The sequence below is a fragment of the Diabrotica virgifera genome, chromosome 5, assembly GCF_917563875.1.
Source record: "Diabrotica virgifera virgifera chromosome 5, PGI_DIABVI_V3a".
NCBI lineage: Eukaryota > Metazoa > Arthropoda > Insecta > Coleoptera > Chrysomelidae > Diabrotica > Diabrotica virgifera.
In genome coordinates, this window is record NC_065447.1 from 75052800 (window position 1) to 75079844 (window position 27045).

The 27045-nt window shown below is 32.2% G+C and overlaps 1 protein-coding gene across 2 annotated transcripts in view; it reads right to left on the reverse strand.

The window, feature by feature from the left end:
- The window catches only part of LOC114326681 (ATP-binding cassette sub-family C member 4), a 111801-nt gene that overhangs the window by 6071 nt on the left and 78685 nt on the right, over window positions 1–27045 (reverse strand). For both annotated transcript variants that reach the window (XM_028275089.2, XM_050650152.1), the window contains 2 exons: window positions 11404–11634; window positions 2717–3228 (listed from right to left, as the gene is read on the reverse strand). In XM_028275089.2, coding sequence (XP_028130890.2) covers window positions 2717–3228; window positions 11404–11634 — 743 coding nt within the window. The remainder of the gene's footprint in view (window positions 1–2716; window positions 3229–11403; window positions 11635–27045) is intronic.

Below are 27045 nucleotides of genomic sequence, written 5' to 3' on the forward strand. Positions count from 1 at the left end.
ACGTACGTAAGAAGATATTCTTCTATTATATAATACGTAATTTAAACGAAGTAAATATACTTAAAAGGTTATTTGTACTTATTTTATTTAAAAATCAAACTAACTTTCGTACCTCTACCACTTTCAAAAAAGAAGAATATCTTCAAAAATTATATAATAATATACTTACAATCATAAAATCTATAAAAAAAATAAAAAAATAATAATTTGCTTGGGGCTTGAACCCACTTCACGTCTACCGCGCCGTACGAAAGTTGACGCAATTTCAAACTGCACCAAACTCTCGTATACGTCATGTGGGAATATACACAAACTAAACGTTTACACCATAAATTTATATGAATTTAATAAAATTATTAGTTTGATTTTCGTCGAAATAAAATACAACAAAATATAGAGTAAGAAAACGATATATGAGATAAAGATTTGTAGAAAGTTTGTTCGTAATCAGATTATGTAAATTAAAGCATTGCCTACTAATAGGTAACTACATTATTTTGTTTACATTTTCCAAATAGATAGGTATTGAAACTATTAGGTATTTCCAACTGAAACATTTAGAATTACGTACCTGCGGCTTTTCAAAACTATTTAAAAAGTCACTATAATTATAAATTTGATTTTATTTCTGTCCACAGATCAATAAAAACTAATATTATACAATATTTTTGTTTACCGATAACCTCCATATTGAACAATTATTGACAGATCATTTCAAAATTTCAACACCCAATCAGAGCCTGTATAACGATTAATACCATACTGTCGGTGTGCGCATGCGCGCGGATCAATCAAATTTTACCCTCAATCGATTCGCCGCTAAAGAAGAATATCTTCAAAAATGGACCAACTTTATTTTAAGCTTAACTTGTTTACTTTTGATGGTAAATAATTAAAAAAAAAAAAAACAAAATAAAGCGTTTTTTAAACACTATTGGTTATTTCACGTTGAAATATTCGATTTAGAATTTGACGAATACGAACCTTCTTTTCATTAGCTACAACTCTGCTTCCACTGGGTCTATGGACTTTATACATACACCATTTTTTCAGTTTTTTATAACCTATATTTTTGGTAAGAATATTTTTTCGATAAAATACTTAATTTTTGAGTTATTTGCGAAAACCCTAAAAACGTGTTTTTTTTTTGTTGAAAAGTGAACATATGTAGAGCAAGAGTTGCTTAGAATTAGTCAATTTATCCATTTCCGGACTCATCTTGCACATACCTTTTTTTCACTCTCGAGAAGGGGTGATACTCACATCCAGAGCAAAAGCACACATCGGCAAACTATCACTTTTTTTTCTTTGACATGTGAGCTATATGTATGCCAAATTTTTCTATGTCAATCCAAGCGGATCTTTAAAATTCGGAGGTTTTGCAATATTTTACCGTGAGTGAATGGACCAATAGGTTTTTTACATATTCATCGTAGCTAGCTTATCGTAACATTTTTCTGAAGCTGCACAAAAAAGAAGAGTTTTTTTCCAACAAATGCTATTCAGGTTCAGAGTATGAATGTTAAACAAATTTTTATAGATAATAATAGTTATTTATGATATAAGTGTTAAAAGTACACGTGTAAGGTACGCATGTGGAAGTTTGCAGAATGAGCGATAGCGAGTTCTGCAATTCACATGAGTGCCTTAAAAATGTACTTTTTAACACGCATATCCAGGCGCGGATCTAGAAATTCATAATAGGGGGGGGGGCAGACTTACCTCAAATAAATATTATATTTTCCAGATTTAGCCATACGACTCACACTTACTCTAAGGATAAAATACACCATATAATCCCAGATACCTACGGTATCAAAAGGATTGATAGACAATTCTCGACTATTAATCTCACTGGTCGTTCTTTACCATAAAGATTAAACTTTCTACCATCAGTACCATAAATGGGTAGGTACGCATGGATTATCTAGTAAAATACAAATTTTTATATCTTTATTGTATCGCAAATTTGAAACGTGACTTTTCATGAGATAAGGTTTATACTCAGTGTAATGTATTTGCATTTTAAAATATCATTTTTGTTATTCTTTGAATTGTGAAAAATATTTCCGTTATTTATGGTTCCACCGGTATCCAAACAAATGCGCCTGCAGATTATTTTTCAGAGTAGGGTGTTTTATTAGATTTTATGGCTTCTTTCAATTCTTTGGAAGCGGTTGTCGTGTAATTTAGTGTTGTACTGATGGCTTAAACTTTAGAGTTAAGAGAAAAAAATAATAAATATTAAAAAAATACTTATAGACTAAATACAATAGGGGGGTCCATGGACCCGTTGACCCCCTCCGCGCCTGCGCATATCATACAATATTTTTTATACAAACGTAATTACAGGACAATATCTACAAAAACTTTTACTTTTACTTTTACTGAACTAGACTGACATTCCATTTTTATATTTTTTTGACATTACATAAAAATTACCTATACGGTCAATACGAATTGCAGTGCTATAAAATTTTTAAAGCACTAGTGCCTTAAAGTAGCATTTTAAACGCTCGTATGGAGTGCTAAAAATTGAATTTTGAACACGGTGTAGAAAAAAGCTTTTTAAGCACTAAAATATTTTCTTCGGAGTTCTAAGTCCTATTTAAATTTAAAAATTGCTTAACTTATAAAACTTGGATGTTCTAAACAATTTTTAGTTTAAGGCTTTTGGAGAAATAAAGACGTAAATACAGCTTATAGTTTGTCTTACCTCATCAGTATACTCGTCGAAGGGATCTAAGTTGTTTCTTAAAGTTCCAGAAAATAGTACTGGTTCTTGAGGTATAATTGAAATTTTTGATCTAAGAACCTTTAAGGATATTTTCTTGGTATCAAAATCGTCCACCAAAATCCTGCCCTCAATATGGGTTAATCGGAAGAGAGCTTGAATTAAAGATGACTTTCCTGCTCCAGTTCGTCCTACAATACCAATTTTTTCTGAAGGTTTGATAGTAAAACTGAGATTTTTAAGTACAGGAGGATCATCAGTTGTGTAATAAAGCGACATATTATCAAATTGTATTTCTCCAGCATGTGGCCAAGTTTTCGGTGGTTCGATGCTATGCTCATCGTCTTCCTGTTTTAAGTCTGCGTATTCCTGAACTCTTTCGACGGATGTCATTTGGTTTTCAAGTTCACTCCATTGCCGCATGCCCCATTGGAACATGCCAGTGAGTCCTAATGTTTGAGTGAGTGCTAGACCCATATTGCCACCATATTGTTCTAAAATATATTAAGATTAGATTTAGTAAATTGATATTACGAAAGACCAGATTCAGTATGAAGGAGACTTTCGTCTGGTTCGAGAACTAAACAGAGAATATGGGGCTCCTTCGGCTCTTAATAAATGAAAGTAAAACTAAATATATGTATACAGGGTACAGGGTGGGGCATTAGTATGACAAAGTCCAATTACTCGTTTGTCGTCAGAGATACGAAAAAAAGTTATTTAGGTAAAAGTTGGGGCACTGATAGGACCATAATTTAAAAATATTTTCAAATATACAGGGGCGTGCGTATTGACAGAGTGACACAAACTTATGTTTTTTTAAATGGAATACCCTATATATTTTTACATTTTTGGATTCTCCTCAATGTTTTCATTCTTAAATATATGGTTTTGTAATATTATACGAGGTAGTTTAAAAGATAATTACGTTTTTTTTGTTAATTTCGTAGCAACATTTACGTAGAATTGTAGTGATTTGACATCAAATTTTTATTTTACGTTCAAACGATTTTTAATATAATCTACTATTGTTAAACATTAACAGTATAGCGATAGCGAAATGTTAAATTTTAGTATACGGTGTTGGTCGAAACTCGAAATGAGTATTTTCTTAGTTTTCTTAAATGGAACACCCTGTATTTTAGTATTGTAATAAAATGATATTTTATGGCACTTTTTTATTTCTTAAGCATTCCCTATACCTAAGTGCTTTAATTTGTAAGTTATTCGTGATTGTTTAAGCCAAACATTAATTGCAAGGAAAATTACGTGAAATTTTATTAGGTTGTCGTGAAAATATTCAATCAAAAATAATTTTTCGAAAAAAAAAAATACATCATAATCTGGCCTGATCCTTAATTTATGGATGAGATATCCAAATAAATTCGTAGTTAAGATTGTTGGTGCGCAAAATATTAACAAAAACATACAATATTCTACCTAGTCGGCTATGACACTAAATTTCCTTAAAAATTTGATATACTATTTTTATAGTTCCAGTTGCTTTGTTACCATTACTAATATGAATTTTTCTAATGAGGAACTGATTAGTAAGATTTTTGTGCTAGTGGAGTATAACAAAAATGTGCTACTAGCAATAAGAATTTTTCATCAGAAATTCCCTGATAGACGACAACTAAGAAAAGAAACGTTTAAAAATATACTAGAACGGTTTCAACGGACTGGGCACTCAGATTATGATAAATCTGATCGAACAAAAACTATTGTAAGTGAGGAAAACAGGAATTAAATGTAATCCTTGGTGTCACTGAGGATCTGCATATTAGTACAACCGTTCTTACAATCTAAGTATCTAGTCTGTTGAAACCGTTTTAGTATACTTTCAAAAGATTCTCTTTTTGGTTGTCGTCTGTCAGGGAATTGTTAATGATAAATTTTTATTGCAAGTAGCTCATTTTTGTTATACTCTCCTAGCACAAAGCCATTTTAATCAGTTCCTCATTAGGAAAATTAATATTAGTAATGGTAACAAATCAACTGGAACTAAGTATAATGTCAAATGTTTAAGCAAATTTTGTGTCATAGCCAACTAGGGAGAATTTTGTATGTTTGATTAATATTTTAAGAAAAAAAAAAAAAAAAAAAAAAAAATCAATGGGAAAATCCCAATAGTTGGCTGTATACCATAGTTTAAAAAACCAATACAGAAGTAAAAACTTCGAGATGTATTCTGGTATAAAATCGTTTATTTAAAAACTATAAAATGTCATCGATTGCAGAACGTTTTCGTTCTAAACAGAACATCTTCAGTGCATCCTGCCGAGTATTTTGAAACTAGCACACCGTAAATAGTGTTAACATCATCATATATGGTTTACATAATGTAATATGTTAAAATGTTATGACTACAAGTCGATGTTAATGGATAAAGTGGAACACATGCTAAAAGGGTGCCATGGTTCCCTGCTCGAAGATACTAGGTACTTGCCAATCCAATGGGCACAGACCAATGGGCACAAGGGAGTTGGTCTGTGCCCATTGAATTGGCAAGTACCTAGTATCTTCGAGCAGGGAACCATGGCACCCTTTTAGCATGTGTTCCACTTTATCCATTAACATCGACTTGTAGTCATAACATTTTAACATATTACATTATGTAAACCATATATGATGATGTTAACACTATTTACGGTGTGCTAGTTTCAAAATACTCGGCAGGAAGCACTGAAGATGTTCTGTTTAGAACGAAAACGTTCTGCAATCGATGACATTTTATAGTTTTTAAATAAACGATTTTATACCAGAATACATCTCGAAGTTTTTACTTCTGTATTGGTTTTTTAATATTTTAAGCACCAACAACCTTAATTACGAATGTATTTGGATATCTCATCCAACATTAATAAATTAAGGATCAGGCTAGATTATTATGTATCTTTTTTTCGAAAAATTATTTTTGATTGGATCTTTTCACGGCCACCTAATAAAATTTTACGTAATTTTTGTTGCAATTAATGTTTGGCTTAAAAAATCACGAATAACTTACAAATTAAAGCACTTAGGTATAGGGAATGCTTAAGAAATAAAAAAGTACCATCAAATATCATTTCATTACAATACTAAAATATAGGGTGTTCCATTTAAGAAAAGTCAGAAAATACTCATTCCAAGTTTCGACCCACCCTGTATACTAAAATTAAACATTTCGCTATACTGTTAATAATTAACAGTAGTAGACTATATTAAAAATCATTTGAATATAAATAGAAAATTTGATGTCAAATCACTACAATTCTACAGGGTGTAGATATTGCTACGAAATTAACAAAAAAACGTAATTAACTTTTAAACTACCTCGTATAATATTACAAAACCATACATTTTAAGCAAGGAAACATTGAGGAGAATCCAAAAATGTAAAAATATAAGGCTGTTCTATTTAAAAAAAACATAAGTTTGTGTCACCCTGTCAACACGGACGTCCCTATACAGGGTGTTTGGTAAATAATGGGCCATAGCTTAACCTCAGGTTCCTGACGTTAAAATAGGTCGATTTAAGCTAACTTACCTTAGTACAAAGTTTATAATAACCGAGATACAGGGTGTCAAAATTAAACTTTTTTTCATTTATTATTGAATATTTCCTGACAGGTATGAGATAACAACATGAAATTTGGCATGTGGGGGTTTGTTGGGTCAATAAAACTAAATTCCCTACCAAAAATTATCTATTGCCCAGAGGGCGCCACATACGCCTTTCAGCACTCATTTATTACGTTCAATTTTTTTTATCCCTCACTCTGTATAATTTTGACATTAAAATTTTTATTCTTCTATTATTTTTACTTACAAAAGGTATACTTCTTTTATCTCCCTAAACTCAATCGTTTTCGAGATAAACGCATTTTATATCTGCGATACACCATCATTTTTAGCATAATATCAATGTAGTTCCACCCGAAAAATAACTTAAAGCTATAATAATTGTGCCAGTTCTCAAATTTATGTCATTGCATCGCAAATTCCATTTGAAGAAATGTGCGATACATTTTTGGATGATTTTATGGTTTTAAGTTATTTTTCGGGTGTAACTACAATGATATTATGCTAAAAATGATGGTGTATCGCAGATTTAAAATGCGTTTTTCTCGAAAACGGTTGAGTTTAGGGAGATGAAAAAGTATACTTTTTTTAAGTAAAACTAATAGGAGAATAAAAATTTTAATTTCAAAATTATACAGAGTGAGGGATAAAAAAATTGAACGTAATAAATGAGTGCTGAGAGGCGTATGTCGCGCCCTCTGGGCAATAGATAATTTTTGGTAGGGAATTTAGTTTTCTCGACCCAAAAAACCCCCAAATACCAAATTTCGTGTTTTTATCTCATACCTGTCAGGAAATATTCAATAATAAATAAAAAAAAAAGTTTAACTTTGACACCCTGTATCTCGGTTATTATAAACTTTGTACTTAGGTAAGTTAGCTTAAATCGGCCTATTTTAACCTCAGGAACCTGAGGTTAAGCTATGGCCCATTCTTTACCAAACACCCTGTATATTTGAAAATATTTTTAAATTATGGTACTATGTGTGCCCCAACTTTTACCTAAATATGTTTTTTTCGTATCTCTTACGACAAACGAGTAATTGGACTTTGTCACACTAATACCCCACCCTGTATGAGCCTAAATAATCAAAACAGAGATATTTATAATTGGACGGAACATCATCATCGATGACTTTACCTTTGAGCACGTCAGAGAATTTAAGTACCTTGGAACAAAAACAACTGAAGACAATAACGGATCAGAAGAAATAAAGAATAGAATATAAGCCGGCAACAGATGTCTTTATGCACTTCGAATTCTTTTAAAATCGAAACAACTATCATACGGCCCGTACTGATGTATGGTAGATATTGCAAATGCAAACGAAGAGAGACTGCGTGTTTGGAAAAGAAACTCCCCAGAAAGATCTTTGGACATGTGCTTGATGAAGCAGCAGGACAATATAGGATAAGAACTAACAAAGAGCTTGAAGAAATATACCCAGACGCTAACATAATAAAAGAAATAAAGTCAAGATGATTCCAATGGGCAGGAGCCAAACAGTGTCATGACATTGAAGAACTTGAAAATAGATACGACACGTTTAACATGTATAAAAAAGTGAAAGAAGCGGCTGGTATCTTCAATAAGAAACAAACTGCATTGCTACAGGATGAACATGGTAAAGTAATATTTGAAGTAGAGGACAAACTTAAAGAATGGGAAAATTACGTTACGAACCTATTCGAAGACGATAGGAGTAGTTCACCTCCCGATATTACTAACTGCGACGGACCCATAATAACACGCTCTGAGGTAATAAAAGCCATACAATCATAAAAAGATGGCAGAGCGACTGGTCCTGATGAAATTCCAACTGAAATATACAAGCTTATAAATGATAGCAATGTTTTATGGGCCATTCCACGAACATACGCCTGTTTTGGATTACTTCGACAACGAATATTTTACTGTGCAACATAAGAAGTACGAAAGTAAATGGCGCTAATAATTATTCCAATAAACAACAATGTAATTTGCAATTTACTTTCGTTCTTCTTATTTTGCACAGTAAAATATTCGTTGACGAAGTAATCCAAAACAGGCGTATGTTCGTGGAATAGGGTATAGAGGCTATAACTTCGTTTTTCAATACCATTTATACCAGCGGATAACTACCTAATGGTTGGTCTAATTTATTGTTTATAGCTCTACCTAAGAAGACAACAGCAAAAACCTGTGCTGATTATAGAACCATCAGTTTGTTAAACCATTTATTGAAAATTTTTCTGAAGGTAATACATGGTCGTATCTAAAATAAATGCGAGGAATACCTGGATGACATACAGTTTGGTTTCCGTAACGGGTTTGGAACGAGAGAGGCACTGTTTGGAATGAACGTACTTGCTCAAAGATGTCGAGATATATCTGTAGATATATACTGTTGTTTTATTGGCTTCCAAAAGGCATTTGATCGTGTTAAGCACTCTATATTGATCGAAGCTCTAAAAGACAGTGGCTTGGACGGCAGAGATGTTCGAATAATTGCAAATTTATATTGGAATCAAACAACATCAGTTTTAGTAGATGGTGTGGAATCACAGGCTCTTAATATTAAAGAGGAGTACGGCAGGGATGCCTCTTGTCACCCCTGCTTTTCAACGTTTACTCCGAAAGAATTTTCAGAAAAGCACTTTCTGAAAAACAAGAAGGGATACTTGTGAACGGTGAAGTCATCAATAATTTGCGATATGCGGACGATACAGTACTCCTAGCTTCTACTCAATAAGATCTGCAAACACTATTTGATAGTGTCGTTGAGAGTTGTAGGGAGGCAGGTTTGGATCTAAACATACGGAAAACCAAAATACTCGTAATAAGTAAACAACAGCATATAAAACCGTCTATATATGTAAATAATACCAAACTTAAGCAAGTTGATAAAATCGTTTACCTTGGACAGCAATTAAATTGTAACGCAGAAAGTCACGGAGAAATTAGATCTAGGATAAAGCAGGCTAGAGACGCTTTTAGAAGTATGTCCAAGGTGTTATGTAACCATCCATCCATCCAATGGCACTACAGCCCAAATCGAGCCTTGGCCTCCTTCAACAAGCTTCTCCAATCATTTCGATTTACCGCTGTTCTTTTCCATGAACGCGTTCCCAGGAAGTTCCTGGCATCCTCATCGACTTCGTCTTCTCATCTCTTTTTAGGTCTTCCAACAGGTCTTCTTCCCTGCATTCTTGCATTCAGCAATTTTCTGGGGATTCTATTCGCATGCATGCGGACCACGTGCCCTGCCCACCGTAATCTCTGCAGTTTAGTGTATTGTGCTAGAGTTGGTTCGCTGTATTGCTCGTATATTTCTCTATTATACCTAATTCGCCAGTTGTTATTTTCACTTATTGGGCCCAGTATCCTACGTAATACTTTTCTTTCAAACACATCTAATGCATTGGCAGATTTCTGTGTCACCACCCATGTTTCGCAGCCATAACTTACTATGGGCCTGATTATTGTTTTATATACCCGGAGTTTTGTTTTCCGGTGTACGTCTCGCGATTTTAATATGTGGCCCATCGCGAAATAGGCTTTATTTGCCAGCACAAGCCTTCTATTTATTTCCGGTTCGTCTTCATTGCTTGCAACCAGATCCATTCCTAGCTAGGTGAATCTATTCACATGTTCTATATCGTCAATAAAGTGTTGTTGCGCCGGTCTATTTGATCTGGTTTGTATGAGTGTTATATATATATAGGTGTTATGTAACAGAGACCTAAAATTCGCATTGAGGATCCGCCTACTTCGCTGCTACGTGTTCTCGGTCCTACTTTACGGTGTCGAGTCCTGGACTGTGAATAAAATCTATCTAAATCGCCTTGAGGCTTTCGAAATGTGGTGCTATAGAAGAATTTTAAAAGTTTCCTGGGTGGAGAAGACTCGAAACTCCACAATACTAGAACGTCTCAGCACGACTACTGAGATCATAAAAAGCATCAAGCAGAGAAAGCTGGAGTATTTCGGACATGCAATGAGAGGTTCCAAATATAGGTTGCTACAAAATATCATGCAAGAAAAAATAGCAGGCAAACGCAGTCCAGGACGAAGAAGAACTTCATGATTGAAGAACTTGGCGAGATTGGTATGGTGTTGATACAAGCATGCTATTTAGAGTGGCAGTGAATAAAATTAAGATAGCTATGATGGTAACCAACGTTCTGAAAGGACATGGTACATGAAGAAGAAGAATGGGCAGGACAGCTCTGAAGATATTCTGACGAAAAAGCAGTAAAGTTGGTATGGAAAGTAATCCCAACTGGAAGAAGACCACTTGGAGGTCCTCGACTCCGGTGGCGAGATAATATAGCAGGAGACCTTAAAGCTATGGGCGTGGAGATTCAAGCTATGGGCGTGGATAATTGGATGGAGATTGTTCAAGGCAGAGAAGAATGGAGGTATGTTGTCGAGTCGGCTAAAACCCACGAAGGGTTGTAACGCCACGGAAGAAGAAGTAAATTGCAACATATTATTGGAAATATCAATGTTCGAACCTAATAAATTTCGCTAGTCGATAGTTTTAATGACTAGTAAGGGGTGTTGGAGGCAGAAGGCGTTGCCGACCTCAATTTTTGCAATTAAAATCTGAGAAATGCTCACAGAGATGGAATCCAGATCATGATGATGGATACTCTCAGTGAAATTAAAGTAGCGAAAGAGGTTTGGATAGACTGAACCAAAGGATGTGGACGTGGAGTATTGGATTTTGAGAGAATGGATAGACGCTAAAGGGTCGGTATATATTGCTACTTTTTTTCTAGTGATAATGAATGTGCAAATTAGGGAATAGTGAACAATTCAGTAGTATGTGTGTAACTGAAGATAGGGAGAGCGCAAGATTTGATAAAATCTTTATTGAAGTACTTGACAACATATTCAACAGCTATAGGGACTTTAGAAGTATATATGTTACCAATTTCGTCAAAATCTTTATTAATAATTAGTTCTTTAAAAAATTGCCTTAGAAATTGAGTTCATCTGATGCTTGTCATAATTAGTTAACGAGAGATCACAATCTATTATCAATTCATTCCAGGAAGGTTTAGGTGGGATTAATACCGGAGTTGTAGCTGAAAGATAAATATTTATTTTTAATACTTACCACTCTTTACAAAAACTAACGCCACTATGACCAAACCAACGTATATAACGCATATGAAATCTAACCAAAAACCAAAAGATCTATTCGCCGCAAGATACATAAAGAATGCAGCACTGTGTAAGTTTTGATATCTATCGAATTCTTCTTTAAGAATATCTTGTGCCCGAAATGCTCTTATGGTCGTTAATCCCTGCAAGGAAGCTGTAAGGTGAGTATAAATTGGACTTCGAGCTAAAAATATATAAATATGTTAGATGTTAGCTAAATAAGAATAAAAAAAATATGAAAAAAAAATTTTTAAGAAACACTTTTCTTTAAAATCCACAAGGAAAGAAAAGTTTTCCTGTAGTTGGCTGTATACCATCAATCACAAAAATTGGAATAAATCCTTTGTAAAAGGTACAAAATTTATTAAAATCCCTAAAGGGCTACATCAGAACAAAACGTTTTCGATTTTATTACAAACGTTTTTGATTTTATTACTTTTCTTTAGTTACGAGTGACTAAAATTAAAAATATTATAAAAAAATCAATTAAAAAGCAAAAAATAGAAAAAATTGAAAAAATCTAACACATTCGTCAAAGAAAAGCGTGGCCCATCTTCATCGAATAAACGGTTTTTGTCCCACGCTTTTCTATAACGAATATGTTAGATTTTTTCATTTTTTTTATTTTTTGCTTTTTAATTGATTTTTTTTATAATATTTTTAATTTTAGTCACTCGTAACTAAAGAAAGGCGTTTCTTATAAAAAATTTTTCAAATTTTTTTATTTTTTACTTTTTAGTCTTACACTTTTCAAACATTAAAATATATCGTTATGTTTATTAAAATATGTTTTTTTTTGTGTGAATTTGATGTCAATTAGCAAGACATTTTGTTATTTTAAAAACAAACAAATTTGTTTTTTCAATCAGAGGAATTTTTTCTGTATTTCTAACTCTAAATACATAACAAAGTAACATATTACAATAATTATTATCTAAATAATACACTGTTTTGGTTGTAAATATTTTTTTTGTACATATTTATTTTTTTTGTATTTTTTTTTATATCTTTAATTTGTTTTTTATTATTTTTGTATTATTATTTTTTATTAATTGTTTTTTTACTACCCTAAGACATAAACCCGATTCAACATTTTGGAGGTTTTCATCTACTTAGTTTTTTTTTCTTTTTTTTTTGCTTTTTTGCATTTTTTTCTCTTTTTTTTGCGTTTTCTTTTCTCTTTTTTTCTTGTTCGTTTCTTTTTTCAATTATAATATACAATAATTACTTACAACTACAGGGTTTAAAAAAAATAACAAAACAAAGATGTTTGTTTTGTTTTAACAAACAATCCTGCTTTGTTTTAACAAAATTACTTAAATACAGGGTAAATTTCATTGCTACAATCTATATTTACAGTTTTTGATTTGTCCGTAAATTGTTTTTAATGTATTAATATCTTCAGAAAATATCAAATTGTTCAGATAAACGGGAAGTGGCTGACCGAGCCAATTAGCCAGACATTTTGTTATTTTAAAAACAAACAAATTTGTGTTTTCAATCAGAGGAATTTTTTCTGTATTTCTAACTCTAAATACATAACAAAGTAACAAATTACAATTATTATCTAAATAATACACTGTTTTGGTTGTAAATATTTTTTTGTACATATTTATTTTTTTTATTTTTTTTTATATCTTTAATTTGTTTTTTTATTATTTTTTTATTATTATTTTTTTAATTGTTTTTTACTACGCTAATAGATAGCCCGATTCAACATCTCGGAGGTTTACATCTTCTTAGTTTTTTTTCTCTTTTTTTTTGCTTTTTCTTTTCTCTTTTTTTTTGTTCTTTTCTTTTTTCAATTATAATATACAATAATTACTTAAATCTACAGGGTTTAAAAAAATAACAACAAAACAAACATGTTTGTTTTGTTTTAACAAACATGCCTGCTTTGTTTTAACAAAATTACTTAAATACAGGGTAAATTTTATTGCTACAATCTATATTTACTGTTTTTGATATGTTCGTAAATTGTTTTTAATGTATTAATATCTTCAGAAAATATCAAATTGTTCAGATAGACGGGAAGTGAAATTTTTAATATATTAAGATTATCATAAAATTTGTTTATATTTACTGATTAATGTGAACATTCGAGGAGAATATGTAGTAGATCACCTTATATTCCACACTCACAGTTAGGCAACTCTGTGAGACCCAAACTGTACATATGAAGGGGGGTAAGAGCATGATTACATTTCAATCTATTTATAACTATAAATCTATAAAACATATTATGTAAAAACATGAAAAGTAGTCGAAAACAGCAAAAAATTTGAAACTTTATTGTTTATGTATGAAGCATAACGTAAACAATTAACGTAAAAAGTGAAATTAAGTATAGTTCATATAATTAGCTACAATCTTTAAAAGTTTCAAGTTTCTTCATTGTAAAAAACAAGAGAATTTAAGCATTTTCCGTTAAAATCGTTTTTTTATTTAAACAATTAATAAACATAAAAAAATTTTTATTGACTATTCGTGTATTGTTCCCGCCAATGCATATGTCTGCAAATTTTCAGTCATTTTCATTGAAGAAAAGGCAGTCAAATTAACGTCTAAAGATTTTACCCAAACGATTTAACTAAAGAAAAGCGTTTAATTAATACGCCAAAACGATTCTAGTGTTAATTGTAGCACAAAACGTCTCTACCGGTGGTTTTTCTAAGACTACGATAAAAACACGAATTGTTTTAATTCGAGTTTTGGTTGATGTTTTGTTTCGTATCGTATTGAAATTTGACACGAATAAGCGCCGATTTTTATATAAACAAATATAATGAGCGTTCAAAATTTCAAACTTTACCGTTTATTTATGAAGCATAACGTAAACAATTAACGTAAAAAGTGAAATTATGTATAGTTCATATCATTAGCTACAATCCGTAAAAGTTTCAAGTTTCTACATGGTAAGAAACAAGAGAATTTAAGCATTTTCCATTAAAATCGTTTTTTTTTTATTTAAACAATTAATAAACATAAAATTTTTTTTATTGACTATTCGTGTATTGTTCCTGCGAATGCATATGTCTGCAACTTTTCATTCAATTGCATTGAAGAAAAGGCAGTCAAATTAACGTCATTAACGACGTACATAACAGATTGGAGAAATGTTTACTTTATGTAACAGTTTCGAGCTATTTCCCAAGTCTATGTTGCTATCACGTTCGAGGACAAAAATTGAAATTCAATTTAAATGTCTTATTGAATAAATAAAAATGATAATACTTCTGTAAAAATCTAGCTACTAATCGAAACACAGTTTGGTTTCAGAAACAAGAAACAACTTTGGAACCAGATAAGAACTGTTAAGTTTTTCAGCAGTAGTTTGCAGGTCATGGTTCAAAGATGTAGGGATATAGAACAACCGGATATATGCGTTTTATTGACTTTGAAAAGGCCTTTGGCTGAGTCAACCATGACAAACTTATAGGTGTCTTGCAAAAGGAGTGAATTGATTACCTAGACCTCCGTATTATCAAAAACTTGTTGGTATTGGCATCAATGTGCAAATGTAGGAATTGGTCAGAACACGATGGAAGTAGTGGAAATACGACGTTGAGTGAGGCAAGTATGTATTTTATCGCCTCTACTTTTTAATATCTACCCCGAATTTACCTCAAATAAGTATTAGATGAAGATTAAGAAAGCACATAACATCGTGGGAAGGAATAAATGAAAGAATGATAAAGGTCAACATGAACATATATGGCTATAGAATAACTATTTTGGGAGTATATGGTGTAAACGAGGACGCACTGGTAGCTAACAAAGATGAGTTCTATGAACAGCTCAACGATGAAATCGTCAAAATAGGAAATGCCAGAGAAATTATATTATTAGGAGACCTAAATGGCAGAACAGGCAATAAAAAACAGGATGACGTAGTAGGCAGATACGGCGAGGAAGTACTCAACAATAATGGAACAAGAATAATTAACATCTGTAAACAGAACAATTTAAGAATTATGAACGGCTTCTTCCAGCATAGATGCATTCATAAATATACTCGGACCCAACCTACTATGAACCAGAAAAGTATAATTGATTATCTTTTGATAAAACAACGGAGTCGAATGAAAATTAACGATGTAAGGGTTTATAGAGGAGCAACATGCGGCAGTGACCATCATCTTCTAAAAGTGGAAGTACTGTTCTCCGGAATGAAATCTCAAAAAAATCTAAATCCACGAGAACAAGGAGGAAACAAATTGGCACCAAAAAAGAAATACAACCTAGAAAGCTTACAACAAACAAGCATAAGAACGTTATACGAAAAGCGACTGGACGAGAAACTGAAAGGACAATATACATTTATAAATACGGAACATCTTCATACACATATAACACAATGTATACACGAAGCTGCATATGAGGCATTGGGGGAGTACAAAGACAACATAAGAAATAAACCATACTGGTGGGACTTAGAAATAGCCACCGAAATAGACGATAAGAGAGAAAAGTACCGGAAATATATGAGTACACAGAAAGATTCCGATAAGGTTTTATACAAAGAAGCACAAGCAAGAGTGCGGAAAAAAATCACACAGAAGAAAAACGAAACATGGACAAACAAATGCAATCAACTTAACGCCTATATAGGGGGGACAAGAAACACAGAGAGCTGGAAATTCCTTAAAACGTTGAGAACAGATACCAAAAGGGATATAATAACACCGATTACTCTGGAAAAGTGGGATGGCTATTTCAAGCAGTTACTAGTAGAAAATAGAGAAGATTTTATTAAAAACGAAGATCACGAAAGTTTCAATGTAATTGTCAGTGGCTCACCGATTCGGTTAAGACTGGAAGAAGTACGAAATGCATGCAAATCCCTAAAAAATAGAAAAGCGTCAGGGCCTGGCGACATAGCACCAGAACTGCTCAAATACGGTAGCAACACCCTGTATGAATACCTAAGAGATCTATTTAATAGATGTATGAATGGCGAAGTCATACCAAAAGAATGGCAATTGTCTGTAATTTCTACAATACACAAGAAAGGCAGTAAAAATATATGCGATAATTACCGGGGAATATCTGTCACAAGCACCATCAGCAGAGTTTACGGAAAAATTATCAAAAATAAAATAGAAGAAGAATACAAGGACTTAGAGGCCGAAGAGCAAGCCGGTTTCCGCGCTGGCAGATCCACCACTGACCACCTATATTGTGTAACACAGTTAATAGACAAACAAATAGCCTACAATCAAGAACTGCATGTAGTGTACATAGACTTAAAAAAAGCATACGATACTGTACCACAAAGTAAACTTTGGGAAGCCCTCGAAAAAACTAACATCAGTCTGAACCTCATTAAAGCTGTAAAAAATCTATACCAACATAATATAGCAAAAGTTAAGCTAGGCAAGGAAATCTCGTCAGGATTTGAAGTGAATAAGGGTCTTAAACAGGGCTGCTGTCTATCGCCGACACTATTTAAAATATATTTAGAGCAAGTTTTGAAATCCTGGAAAAGGAAATGTAAGAATATGGGTATACCGCTAAATGATGATAACATGCTATACACTCTATGTTTTGCGGATGATCAGATTCTTATGGCCCAGGATTATCACGATATTGAATATATGACCCGAAAAATCATAGAAGAGTACCGGAACTGGGGTTTAGAAGTGAATACCAAGAAAACGGAATATATGTGCGTTGGAGGTATACAGCAGGATCTAGCGTTGGAAAATGAAATAACTATTAATCACTGTCAGGAATATAAATACTTGGGTCTTACAATTACACAAGATGGAACGTTGGACAAGAATATCCAAGAAAGGTGCACACAAGGAAGGAAAGCTATCGCATTATTGAACAAAATCCTATGGGACCAAAGTATCTCCAAAGAAAATAAACGTAACATCTATAACAGCATTGTTAAGAGCATTATAACATACAGCAGCGAAGTTTGGCCACTTAAAGAAAAATCCGAAAATATGCTCAGAACAACTGAAATGGACTTCTGGAGAAGATCTGCTGGTATATCAAGAATACAAAAAATCAGAAATACAAGAATATTGGAGATAATGGATGTAAAGCATACAATAATGGACGATATAAAAACAAAGCAACTAAGATGGTTTGGCCACGTACAACGTATGGAAGAAGACAGATTACCCAAGCAAGTGCTACGATGGGCACCAAAAGGACGGCGGAAGAGAGGAAGACCTAGGAAAAGCTGGATAGAAGGAATCCATAGGGAAATCGGAGAAAGAGGCTTGAACGAAGACATGTGCTACGATCGAGAGCAATGGCGATTGGGAATCGGAAGACGTCGTAGAACGTTATAAACCGATTATATATATATATATATATATATATATATATATATATATATATATATATATATATATATATATATATATATATTAGATGAAGATACAGGCATTAAAATCAAAGGAATTAATGTCAACAATTTCAGATACGCAGATGACACGGTCCTTATTGCCTCCAATGAAGAAGACTTGCAACGACTTATAAACAGGGTAACCGAGGCATGTGATGAATATGGGCTAATACTTCTAAGACAAAACTAGGTTGTCAGCAAAACGGAGTTACAACCAATGAACATCAGAGCGAATGGAATAAAGTTAGAAAGAGTGCACAATATTACCTATTTGGGTGCCAACGTTAACGATAACTGGGACTGGGATATAAATAATGAAATAAGAATGCGGATTGAAAAAACCAGAGCTGCCTTCTATAAATTAATAGTCCAGAGAAATAGGATTTTTCTCGTGACACATCCCCCTCCAGGCCGAAAACAATTTTTTTTGAGTAGTATGGACATCTGTTATAATAACCTATTCCTCCATTAAAATGTTACATTTTTTAAGCCATACCTTGCATTTGTTAGAGGAGTCAATTTTAGTTCTTTAATGTATAGGGGGAATCAGTAGAAGCTTAAGTTCAAGTTTTTGGGGCCGCCACCCTTGTCCCCCGGCCGCCATCTTGGAAATGGGATGCAAAGGGGTTTCGCGCTATATCTCGTAAACTACCAACCCTACGGAAAATCTAATTAAACATAGAATGTAGCAAATTAAATTTTCTACAATTTTGTTTCTATTACTTTTTATCGTCAAGTGACCAACAAAAAAGATATAAATAAAAATATGTAAAAATTTTTTAACAAGTTTCCTTTTGGAGGTTATAACTTTTTTTCAGTTCATTTTAAAATAAAATAACAGTTTAGAAATTTTGTAGAGGGTTATTCAGCGAACAATTTTCACTATAAAGTTGTTTAATTCTATTTATTTATATATGTTTTACAGTGCTCCAAACTTGACCAGATTCTCGAATGCTCATAGGGATACAATCAAAAAAAAGTTAGGCTTACTTTTCTATCTATACATATTTTTTATTCATACAATTTATTATGATTTTAACATTCCTATGCTATTATTAATCTGTTTTTGACCTTTCTCCCCACTATAAAACTTATAACCCTAAGCATATATAGAAAAGGCCCAAGAAGTTGTTTGCCGGTTCAGAAGAAGAATGGCGCAACCGCAAAATGCAAAATTCTTAAGAAGAGCAAAAAACGAATTTTTGATATCAAAATCATAAAGTATGATCAAAATTAGCCATTCACCACACCGTGGTCAGGATCTCGAGATACAAGCGTTTTTTGGGGTGTGCCGCATGTTTATGAAGTAACATAACTTTTTTCCTATTGTATATTTTGACTTACAATTTTCCCAAAAACTTCTTCATGAATTATATTTTATTGTTGTGTTGGTTAAAATTATAAACTAAAAAATTTGTCACTCAACTTTTTTAAGTAAACATGAAACTAACGAAATATGATGACAAAATGTTTAAAAACTAACAACTCCTTTTTTAATGTGTTTAACCGTTTTGGACAAATTCCATTGTTATTTAAATACTTTAAAGATGCCACAGTAAAATTTTCAAAAGGAAATATTTACAGCGACCAAGGATACAGCGAGGTAAATTTGAAAAATCATCAAAACTGATTTTCGGCATTTTTGTATAAAATTTGATTTTTGAACATGTTCCACCAAATCTAGATAAAAATAAACTTCATATTCGGATTCAGCGACCTCGAAAACATAAAAATAGACCAAAATTGGTCATTCACCTTAAATTTGATTTTCGCGGTCGGCATGACGATTGCTGCCGCTCGACTAATATATAAATAGAATAGTACATTATATACCGCGGGACTGAAGTAGTACATTTAATCCTGAAGGTAAAGTTTATGGCCCGACCGCAGGGAGGGCCATAATTTACCTGAAGGATTAAATGTACTTCAGTCGCAAGGTATATACGATACTTTTCGTACTTCCGGTATGATTTTATTAATTATTTCAATAATTTCAATCAGTTTTTTCTCTCTTCAACTCATTTAATAAACTGTCTTTAAAATAAGTTACCATAGTAACATTGCGTTGTGACAGTTATAATTTAGAAACATTGTCATTACTAGTGTCATTGTAAAGAAACATTGTTATTGATAATTATTGGTATCATGAGTGAAGAAGGTGTATCTGATATTGATAAAAGAGCAGCCGAAGTAGGTGAAGAATTGTTACCACCGAAATCTAGAAAACTATACGAGCAGCAGTACGATGCTTTTAAAAAGTGGTGCCGCTTAAAAAATGTGAGACAACCTACTGAAAATGCGCTGTTAGTCTACTTCGATGATAAATCAAAAGCGGTTTGTGCCTCAACTCTCTGGGCACATTACTCAATGCTGAAATCGGTTATTAACATTAGAGAAGATATTGATATAAGTAAATTTCCAAAATTATTAGCTTTTTTGAAGAGAAGAAATGAGGGATTTAAGCCAAAGAAGTCAAGAATTCTCACGTCTGAGCAGGTAGATCAGTTCTTACGGGAGGCTCCGGATGATAAATATTTAATGCTTAAGGTAAATTTGGAAATTTGTTTATATTCAGAAATTTTAAGAAATCAATTTTTTTGTAGGTTGCACTTCAACCTAATTTCAATTTAGGACAACTCATTCAAAATTTTTTGTTCAATACATCAACAAAGAATGTACTACGCGAGTAGTAGGAAAAAACATGTTTGGTACAATTCCACGGCAAATAGCAGCTTTCTTGAAATTAGAAAATGCGACGTCTTATACGGGACATTGTTTTAGACGCACATCTGCGTCTTTGTTAGCTGATTCGGAAGCAACAATAGACGTGCTGAAGAGACATGGAGGATGGAAATCCTCCAACGTGGCCGAGGGATATATTGAATCGTCTATTAAAAATAAACAAAAAATTTCAGATAAAATATTTGGTCAAGTCGCCGATTCGTCCACTATAGTTATGCCACAGTCCTCATTCTCGCTTCCTGTTTCCGCAGGATCTTCGAAACAAACACCAGTTCAATATGAAAAGGACCTATCTGTTACTCGTCAGTTACCTGCTGCATTAACCCAGGAAAGACTGGTCAATATGACGAACTGTCACAATATTAATTTGAATATTAACGTTAATTACCATTCTAATTAATTATATTTTTCAATAAAATATCCCTTAAATTCGTTTGTTTGTGATTTAATCGTTCCGGGAGTTTCGTCAATATTTAATCCCGGAGGGATTAAATGTGACACTTTAGTACCTGTCACAAGGGAGTGAAGTTGTCACTTTAGGCCCGGAAGTACGAAAAAGTATTTTTTTTATTGTATTCCTATGAGAATTCGAGAGTCTGGTCAAGATTGGAGCGCTGTAAAACCTAGATAATAAATAGAATTAAACAACTTTATACTGAAAATTATTCACTGAAAAATCCTCTACAAAATCGCTATGATGTTATTTTATTGTGAAATGAACGGAAAAAAAGTTGTAACCTCCAAAAGGAAATTTCTTACAAGATTTTCTCATATTTTTGTGTATAACTTTTTTGTTGGTCACTTGACGATAAAAAGTAATAGATATAAAATTGTAGAAAATTTAGTTTGCTACATTTTATGTATAATGAAATTTTCTGTAGGATTGCTAGTTTAGGAGATACAGCTCGAAAGCCCTTTGCACCCCTTTTTCCAATATGGCGGCCGGGGGACAAGGGTGGTGACCCCAAAAACTGGAACTTAAGCTTCTACTGAACCCCCCTACACATTAAAAAAAATAAAATTGACTCCTCTAAGAAATGCAACCTAAATGTAACATTTTAATGGACTATAATATGTTTGTGTAGCCGAATTTGATGATATACATAGTTATAAACAAATGAAGATAAAAAACCGTAAATTTTCGCTTTTTTCGTCTATTACCAAAAAGTTAAGCATTTTAAACAATTTGAGGATAAGAAACTCATAAATCACATAAAATACTTTAATATGGCGTTCGCTGAATATATTTATCCTTATTTGTTGCTTAGAAAATTGCAAAATGTCATAAATTTTGAGTTTTTATAAATGTTCATAACTTATTTAAAAATTAAGCTAGAATCTTCTTATTACAAAGAATGATGAGCCTTCTGATGTTTAAATTATATTCTAAATTTCAAAGTAATTGGTCATATAGTTTAAAAGTTATTTAATTTGTTTATCCAAAATTAATTGTTTTTGCAACAATATAAGTCAAAAAATAATGAAGCTACAGTAATACTACGGATAGTTTATGAAAGAAGAAGATTTATACTATTAAATTTATTTAAAAAGATTGACAAAAAGTAATTCTAAATATTGCAAAATTATTTTGCAAGAACATGTCGATTTTTTGCCTATAAACAATTACACTAACTTTTGAAGCATTACCCGTAGAAAAATTATTTTTTGCACGATTGATCATTTTTGACTGTTTACCGTGACAGATTTTACGTCAGTAGGTGACATTTACTAGCAACTCGACGGTAAGTAATCCAACTCGACGGTAAGTACTCCAACTCGACGGTAAGTAATTCACTTACCGTCGAGTTAAAAAATCTCTTAATTTTAATTTATTTTTTGAAAGAATAAAGAAAACTAACGAATTATTTATTAATATTGAAACTTATGGTACAATTTGTTAAATTATTTGCAAAATTTCTAAATATGGAATTTTATCGTCTGGTTTATTAACGACTGTAAAAGTACGCTGGATGTTCGTTTTTGTATTGGGCACTTTTACAATCATTAAACCATCGGTTTGTTGGATGTCATTCATAGTAATATTATATAATTCTTCTCTTCTACAGGCACCAGATATTCCCAATATCATTGCGACCTACAAATTATGAAAAAATCTTCATTAGAGTATTTCTTTTACCTAAACTAGCTTATATTACCTTGTGAACTAGAAATTCTTCATCCGGTGCTTCCATCAGAAATTTTTCAAATGGCTCCCGTGTAAAAATGCTCGCTTTCTTAGGCCTATAGCCATTTTTTCTCTTCAACTACGCGATCAAAGTTGAAAACTTGGAAATATCAATGCCATCATAAAGAAAAACGGTGGATTTAATCATTTAATATTCTTCCCAGAGGCTTCCAGGAGCTTTCAACTGCATATGTCTTTGAACGAAATATGCCAATAGAGTCTTTTCTTCGATTCTTAAATTCTTGCCTTCGCACCATTTTTTAAAACTTTGGTAGGTATTTTGATAACGGATTTTGGATTTTTCGGGAATAATTGCGGAACACCCTTCTTCCCAAGCCCGTTCAATTTCTTCAAATTCACTTTCGCTCATATTTTAATTTATAATAATCAAAATTGTACTTAAGAGGAAATAGTAGCGATCAACAGGTAGCAACAAACGCGTTCCAAGATTGCGACTCTATTTTGAATATTTTGTCGAGATATTTGGCACACATATTCGTAATATAATAAAGAATGGCGGTACAGAGCCCAATTTCAGAAATATGTCAGTATGTGGAAATTACTCTACAACTAACTAAAATATGGAAAAAAGGAGCCTGTACCGCCATTAAGAAAGACAAAAAAATACACTTTCTTCAAATAAACTTTTTTATCCCATGGCTAGATTTTGTGTAATCTTGGAACTACTAAAAATCGATTTTTTTATAACAAGAAATCGAACGTGACTGACTTGGCAACATTTCGCGCCTATGTGTATAAAAATTATTGTATTTGATAGTATAAACGTCACTGTCAGTGTCGAATTACCGACGCACTGTTGCCTCACTTTGGAAAGTTCGCAGAACTTTCGCAATATTGGACCGCGTTTGTTGCCACCTGTTGATCGCTACTTAATGTTGTTCTGAAGCTATTTTCTTGTGGCATTTTTACAATTTTAACTATTTAGAATGGGAAATAAGCCACAATATTATTAAAAAATGATTTTTATTAACGTTTCGACGCCCAAATCGGGTGCCGTTGTCAAAATACAAAATACTATTAATATAAACAAAAATGTTGTTGCTTAGTAAAAAGATTCTTCTAATAATTTATTTAATTTGACTCATTTATATCGGCAATTCAGATACATATGATACATTTTAAAGTAGAAGACTTTAAAATGATATTGCCAATATTTATGAGTTGCGTTCCTGGGACGACTTTACTGAAAGATAGTTCATTCGATTACATGAAATCAACCCCAACTCAAGAATATCCGTCACAAAAAAATCATAGCATGTGATCTGTCTTTAAAAAGACAACCACATGCAACGGTGACATTAAAATTCTCGCGTTAGAGATCTCATAGTAAATCACGAGGGAAAACCAGGAAAAAACTCGTGATACTATCCCGACATCGTAAGTATTTGGTCTTACATTTAATTTACTCTCAAAATTAATACCAAATTCTGACTTTACTATAATTTTGTTTAAATTATAAATAATATCAATAATACATGGGTATATAAGTAATACTAAAATATAAAATATGTACTAACTCGACTATTGACTTACTAATTGTGGTATTTTCTTTCTATTGACTTCCTCTTTCAGTATGGGTATCCACATCCTACTGCATTCCACCGAGGAATTTGCGACATAATTGGTTTCGTTTAGCATAATTAGAGCCGCTTCTTTGATTTTTCTCTTTTTACTATCTGTTTCTTTCAGGACTATACTTGAATCTCTCCACTGAACTCTATGTTCATTATCCCATGCGTGTTGACATATTTGAGATCTATCAAATTCTCTATTTTTAATATAAGATTGATGTTCACTTATTCTAACGTTTAATGGTCTTGATGTTTCACCTATATAAAACTGTTCGCATTCACAAGGTATTTTATAAATACAATTCTTTGTCCTTTCTTGTTCATTGTTAGGTTTAGTTTTAGATAGAATAGATCTCAATGTGTTGGTTGTTTTGAATGTTGTTGAAATGTTGAATTTATTTCCTATTATTTTAAGTTTCTCGGATAGTCCTTTTATGTATGGTATTGATATTTTCCTCGTATTATTTCTTGTGAATGTTGTAGGATCCCGTTCTATGTTGTTCTGTTCCATTCGATCCAATCTTGACAATTCCTTATTTATAAACGATAAAGGATAATCATTTTTTAATAAAACAGATGTTAAGAATTGTTTTTCTTCTAAAAAGGAATTTTCGTTAGAACAAGTAATTTTGGCTCTATCATATAAGGATTTTATGATTCCCTTTTTAAGGCTATGGGTACATAATTCGCAAATATTTTACGTGTATCCCTACTTTTTCTGTCTTTACACGGCAAATTACGCGTAGTAAAATTCACACTGGTATGGATATGTAAACATTACTAAAATGTCATTCTACTTGAAAATGTCATTATTAATTTCAAGAGATGGGTTTTGAATGTTCTTGGATAACTGTTATTTTTATAATTGGAAATTATTAATTCAGTTAATAAATGTGATAATTTTTTCACTAACTATGTATTCAGTGATTGTAATAATTTATTTGTACAATAAAGACTAATACTCAATCGAGAAAAGAGGAAAAGTGTTAAAGTGATTTTTTAATAATATATTGTTATGGAACGCTTACAATTTGAACATCTTTAACAACAAAATACTTGGATCACAGAATATATTATCCTGATGTATTCTCTGCTTGGATCTTCCACAAATAATACACAATAAATAACATTTTATTAAGTTCACGTCTTAAATCAATTATTTATCAAATACACTATATTTCAATAATATTTAATCAATAACTCAACATATTCCCGATGCAATGTCAAATATTTAAAATTGTCACTGATTGTCAGTGTCTGACTGACAATATATGCTGACAATAATATATTCGGCTGAGTGCGTTGTAAGACAAAGATAGATTTGGAAAATATTACCACGGCATTGTGTTTATTTTTTTCGAATCCTGAAAAAACCAATAAATATTTTTGAAAAATTTAAACGCAGAATAAAAGACTAAATTATTACCGAGGGCCGAAAGTCCCATAGAATAAATAAAAAGTTTATTTTGAATGATATATTTGAAATTAAAAATCACACTAAATTTTCTCTTAGTTTTTCACCCCTGTAATTTATTAAAATAAACATTATAGAAGTTCTCAGGGACTTTCGGCCCTCGCTAATAACGTGATCTTTCATTCTGCGTTTAAATTTTTCAAAAATACTTATTAGTTTTCTCAGGATTTGAAAAAAATGAATCCCCATTTAAATTGCATTGCAGCCGAAAATACGTACCGATCCTCTTAACGTTGATGTTGTGATTTGATTTGTAATTGAGATATCTGTTGGTATGTGTTGGTTTTCTATACATTTGAGTTTCATATCCAGTATCCTTCTTTAAGACTAAAACATCATATCCGTCGAAACGTTAATAAAAATCATTTTTTAATAATATTGTGGCTTATTTCCCATTCTAAATAGTTAAAATTGATCGCTACTGTATCACCTTAAAATGATTGACAACTAAATAAAAACTCAATTCTCCATTGTTGTTATGCACCCTAGTTACTACCTAACAACCAAAGTATCTATCTTGATAAAATGAATGAAACTAGTCAATATGACGAAAATGTTTAATTTTATAATTTATAATGGTATCAATCGTGCAAAAAACGTTATAAGCATGTCGAACGTTAAGGGTAACCGATCTCAGACAATAATTGTCTTCGATCGGTATAAAACCCTTACCGTTCTCCATACTTAATACACTATTTTGCACGATTGATCATTTTTGACTGTTTACCGTGACAGATTTTACGTCAGTAGGTGACATTTACTAGCACCTCGACGGTAAGTAATCCAACTCGACGGTAAGTACTCCAACTCGACGGTAAGTAATTCACTTACCGTCGAGTTAAAAAATTTCTTAATTTTAATTTATTTTTTGAAAGAATAAAGAATACTAACGAATTATTTATTAATATTGAAACTTCTTAGGCCAGCCAACATTTTTTCTCTTCAAATACGCGATCAAAGTTGAAAACTTGGAAATATCAATGCCATCATAAAGAAAAACGGTGGATTTAATCATTGAATATTCTGCCCAGAGGCTTCCAGGAGCTTTCAACTGCATATGTCTTTGAATGCCAATAGAGTCTTTTCTTCGATTCTTAAATTCTTGCCTTCGCACCATTTTTTAAAACTTTGGTAGGTATTTTGATAACGGATTTTGGATTTTTCGGGAATAATTGCGGAACACCCTTCTTCCCAAGCCCGTTCAATTTCTTCAAATTCACTTTCGCTCATATTTTAAT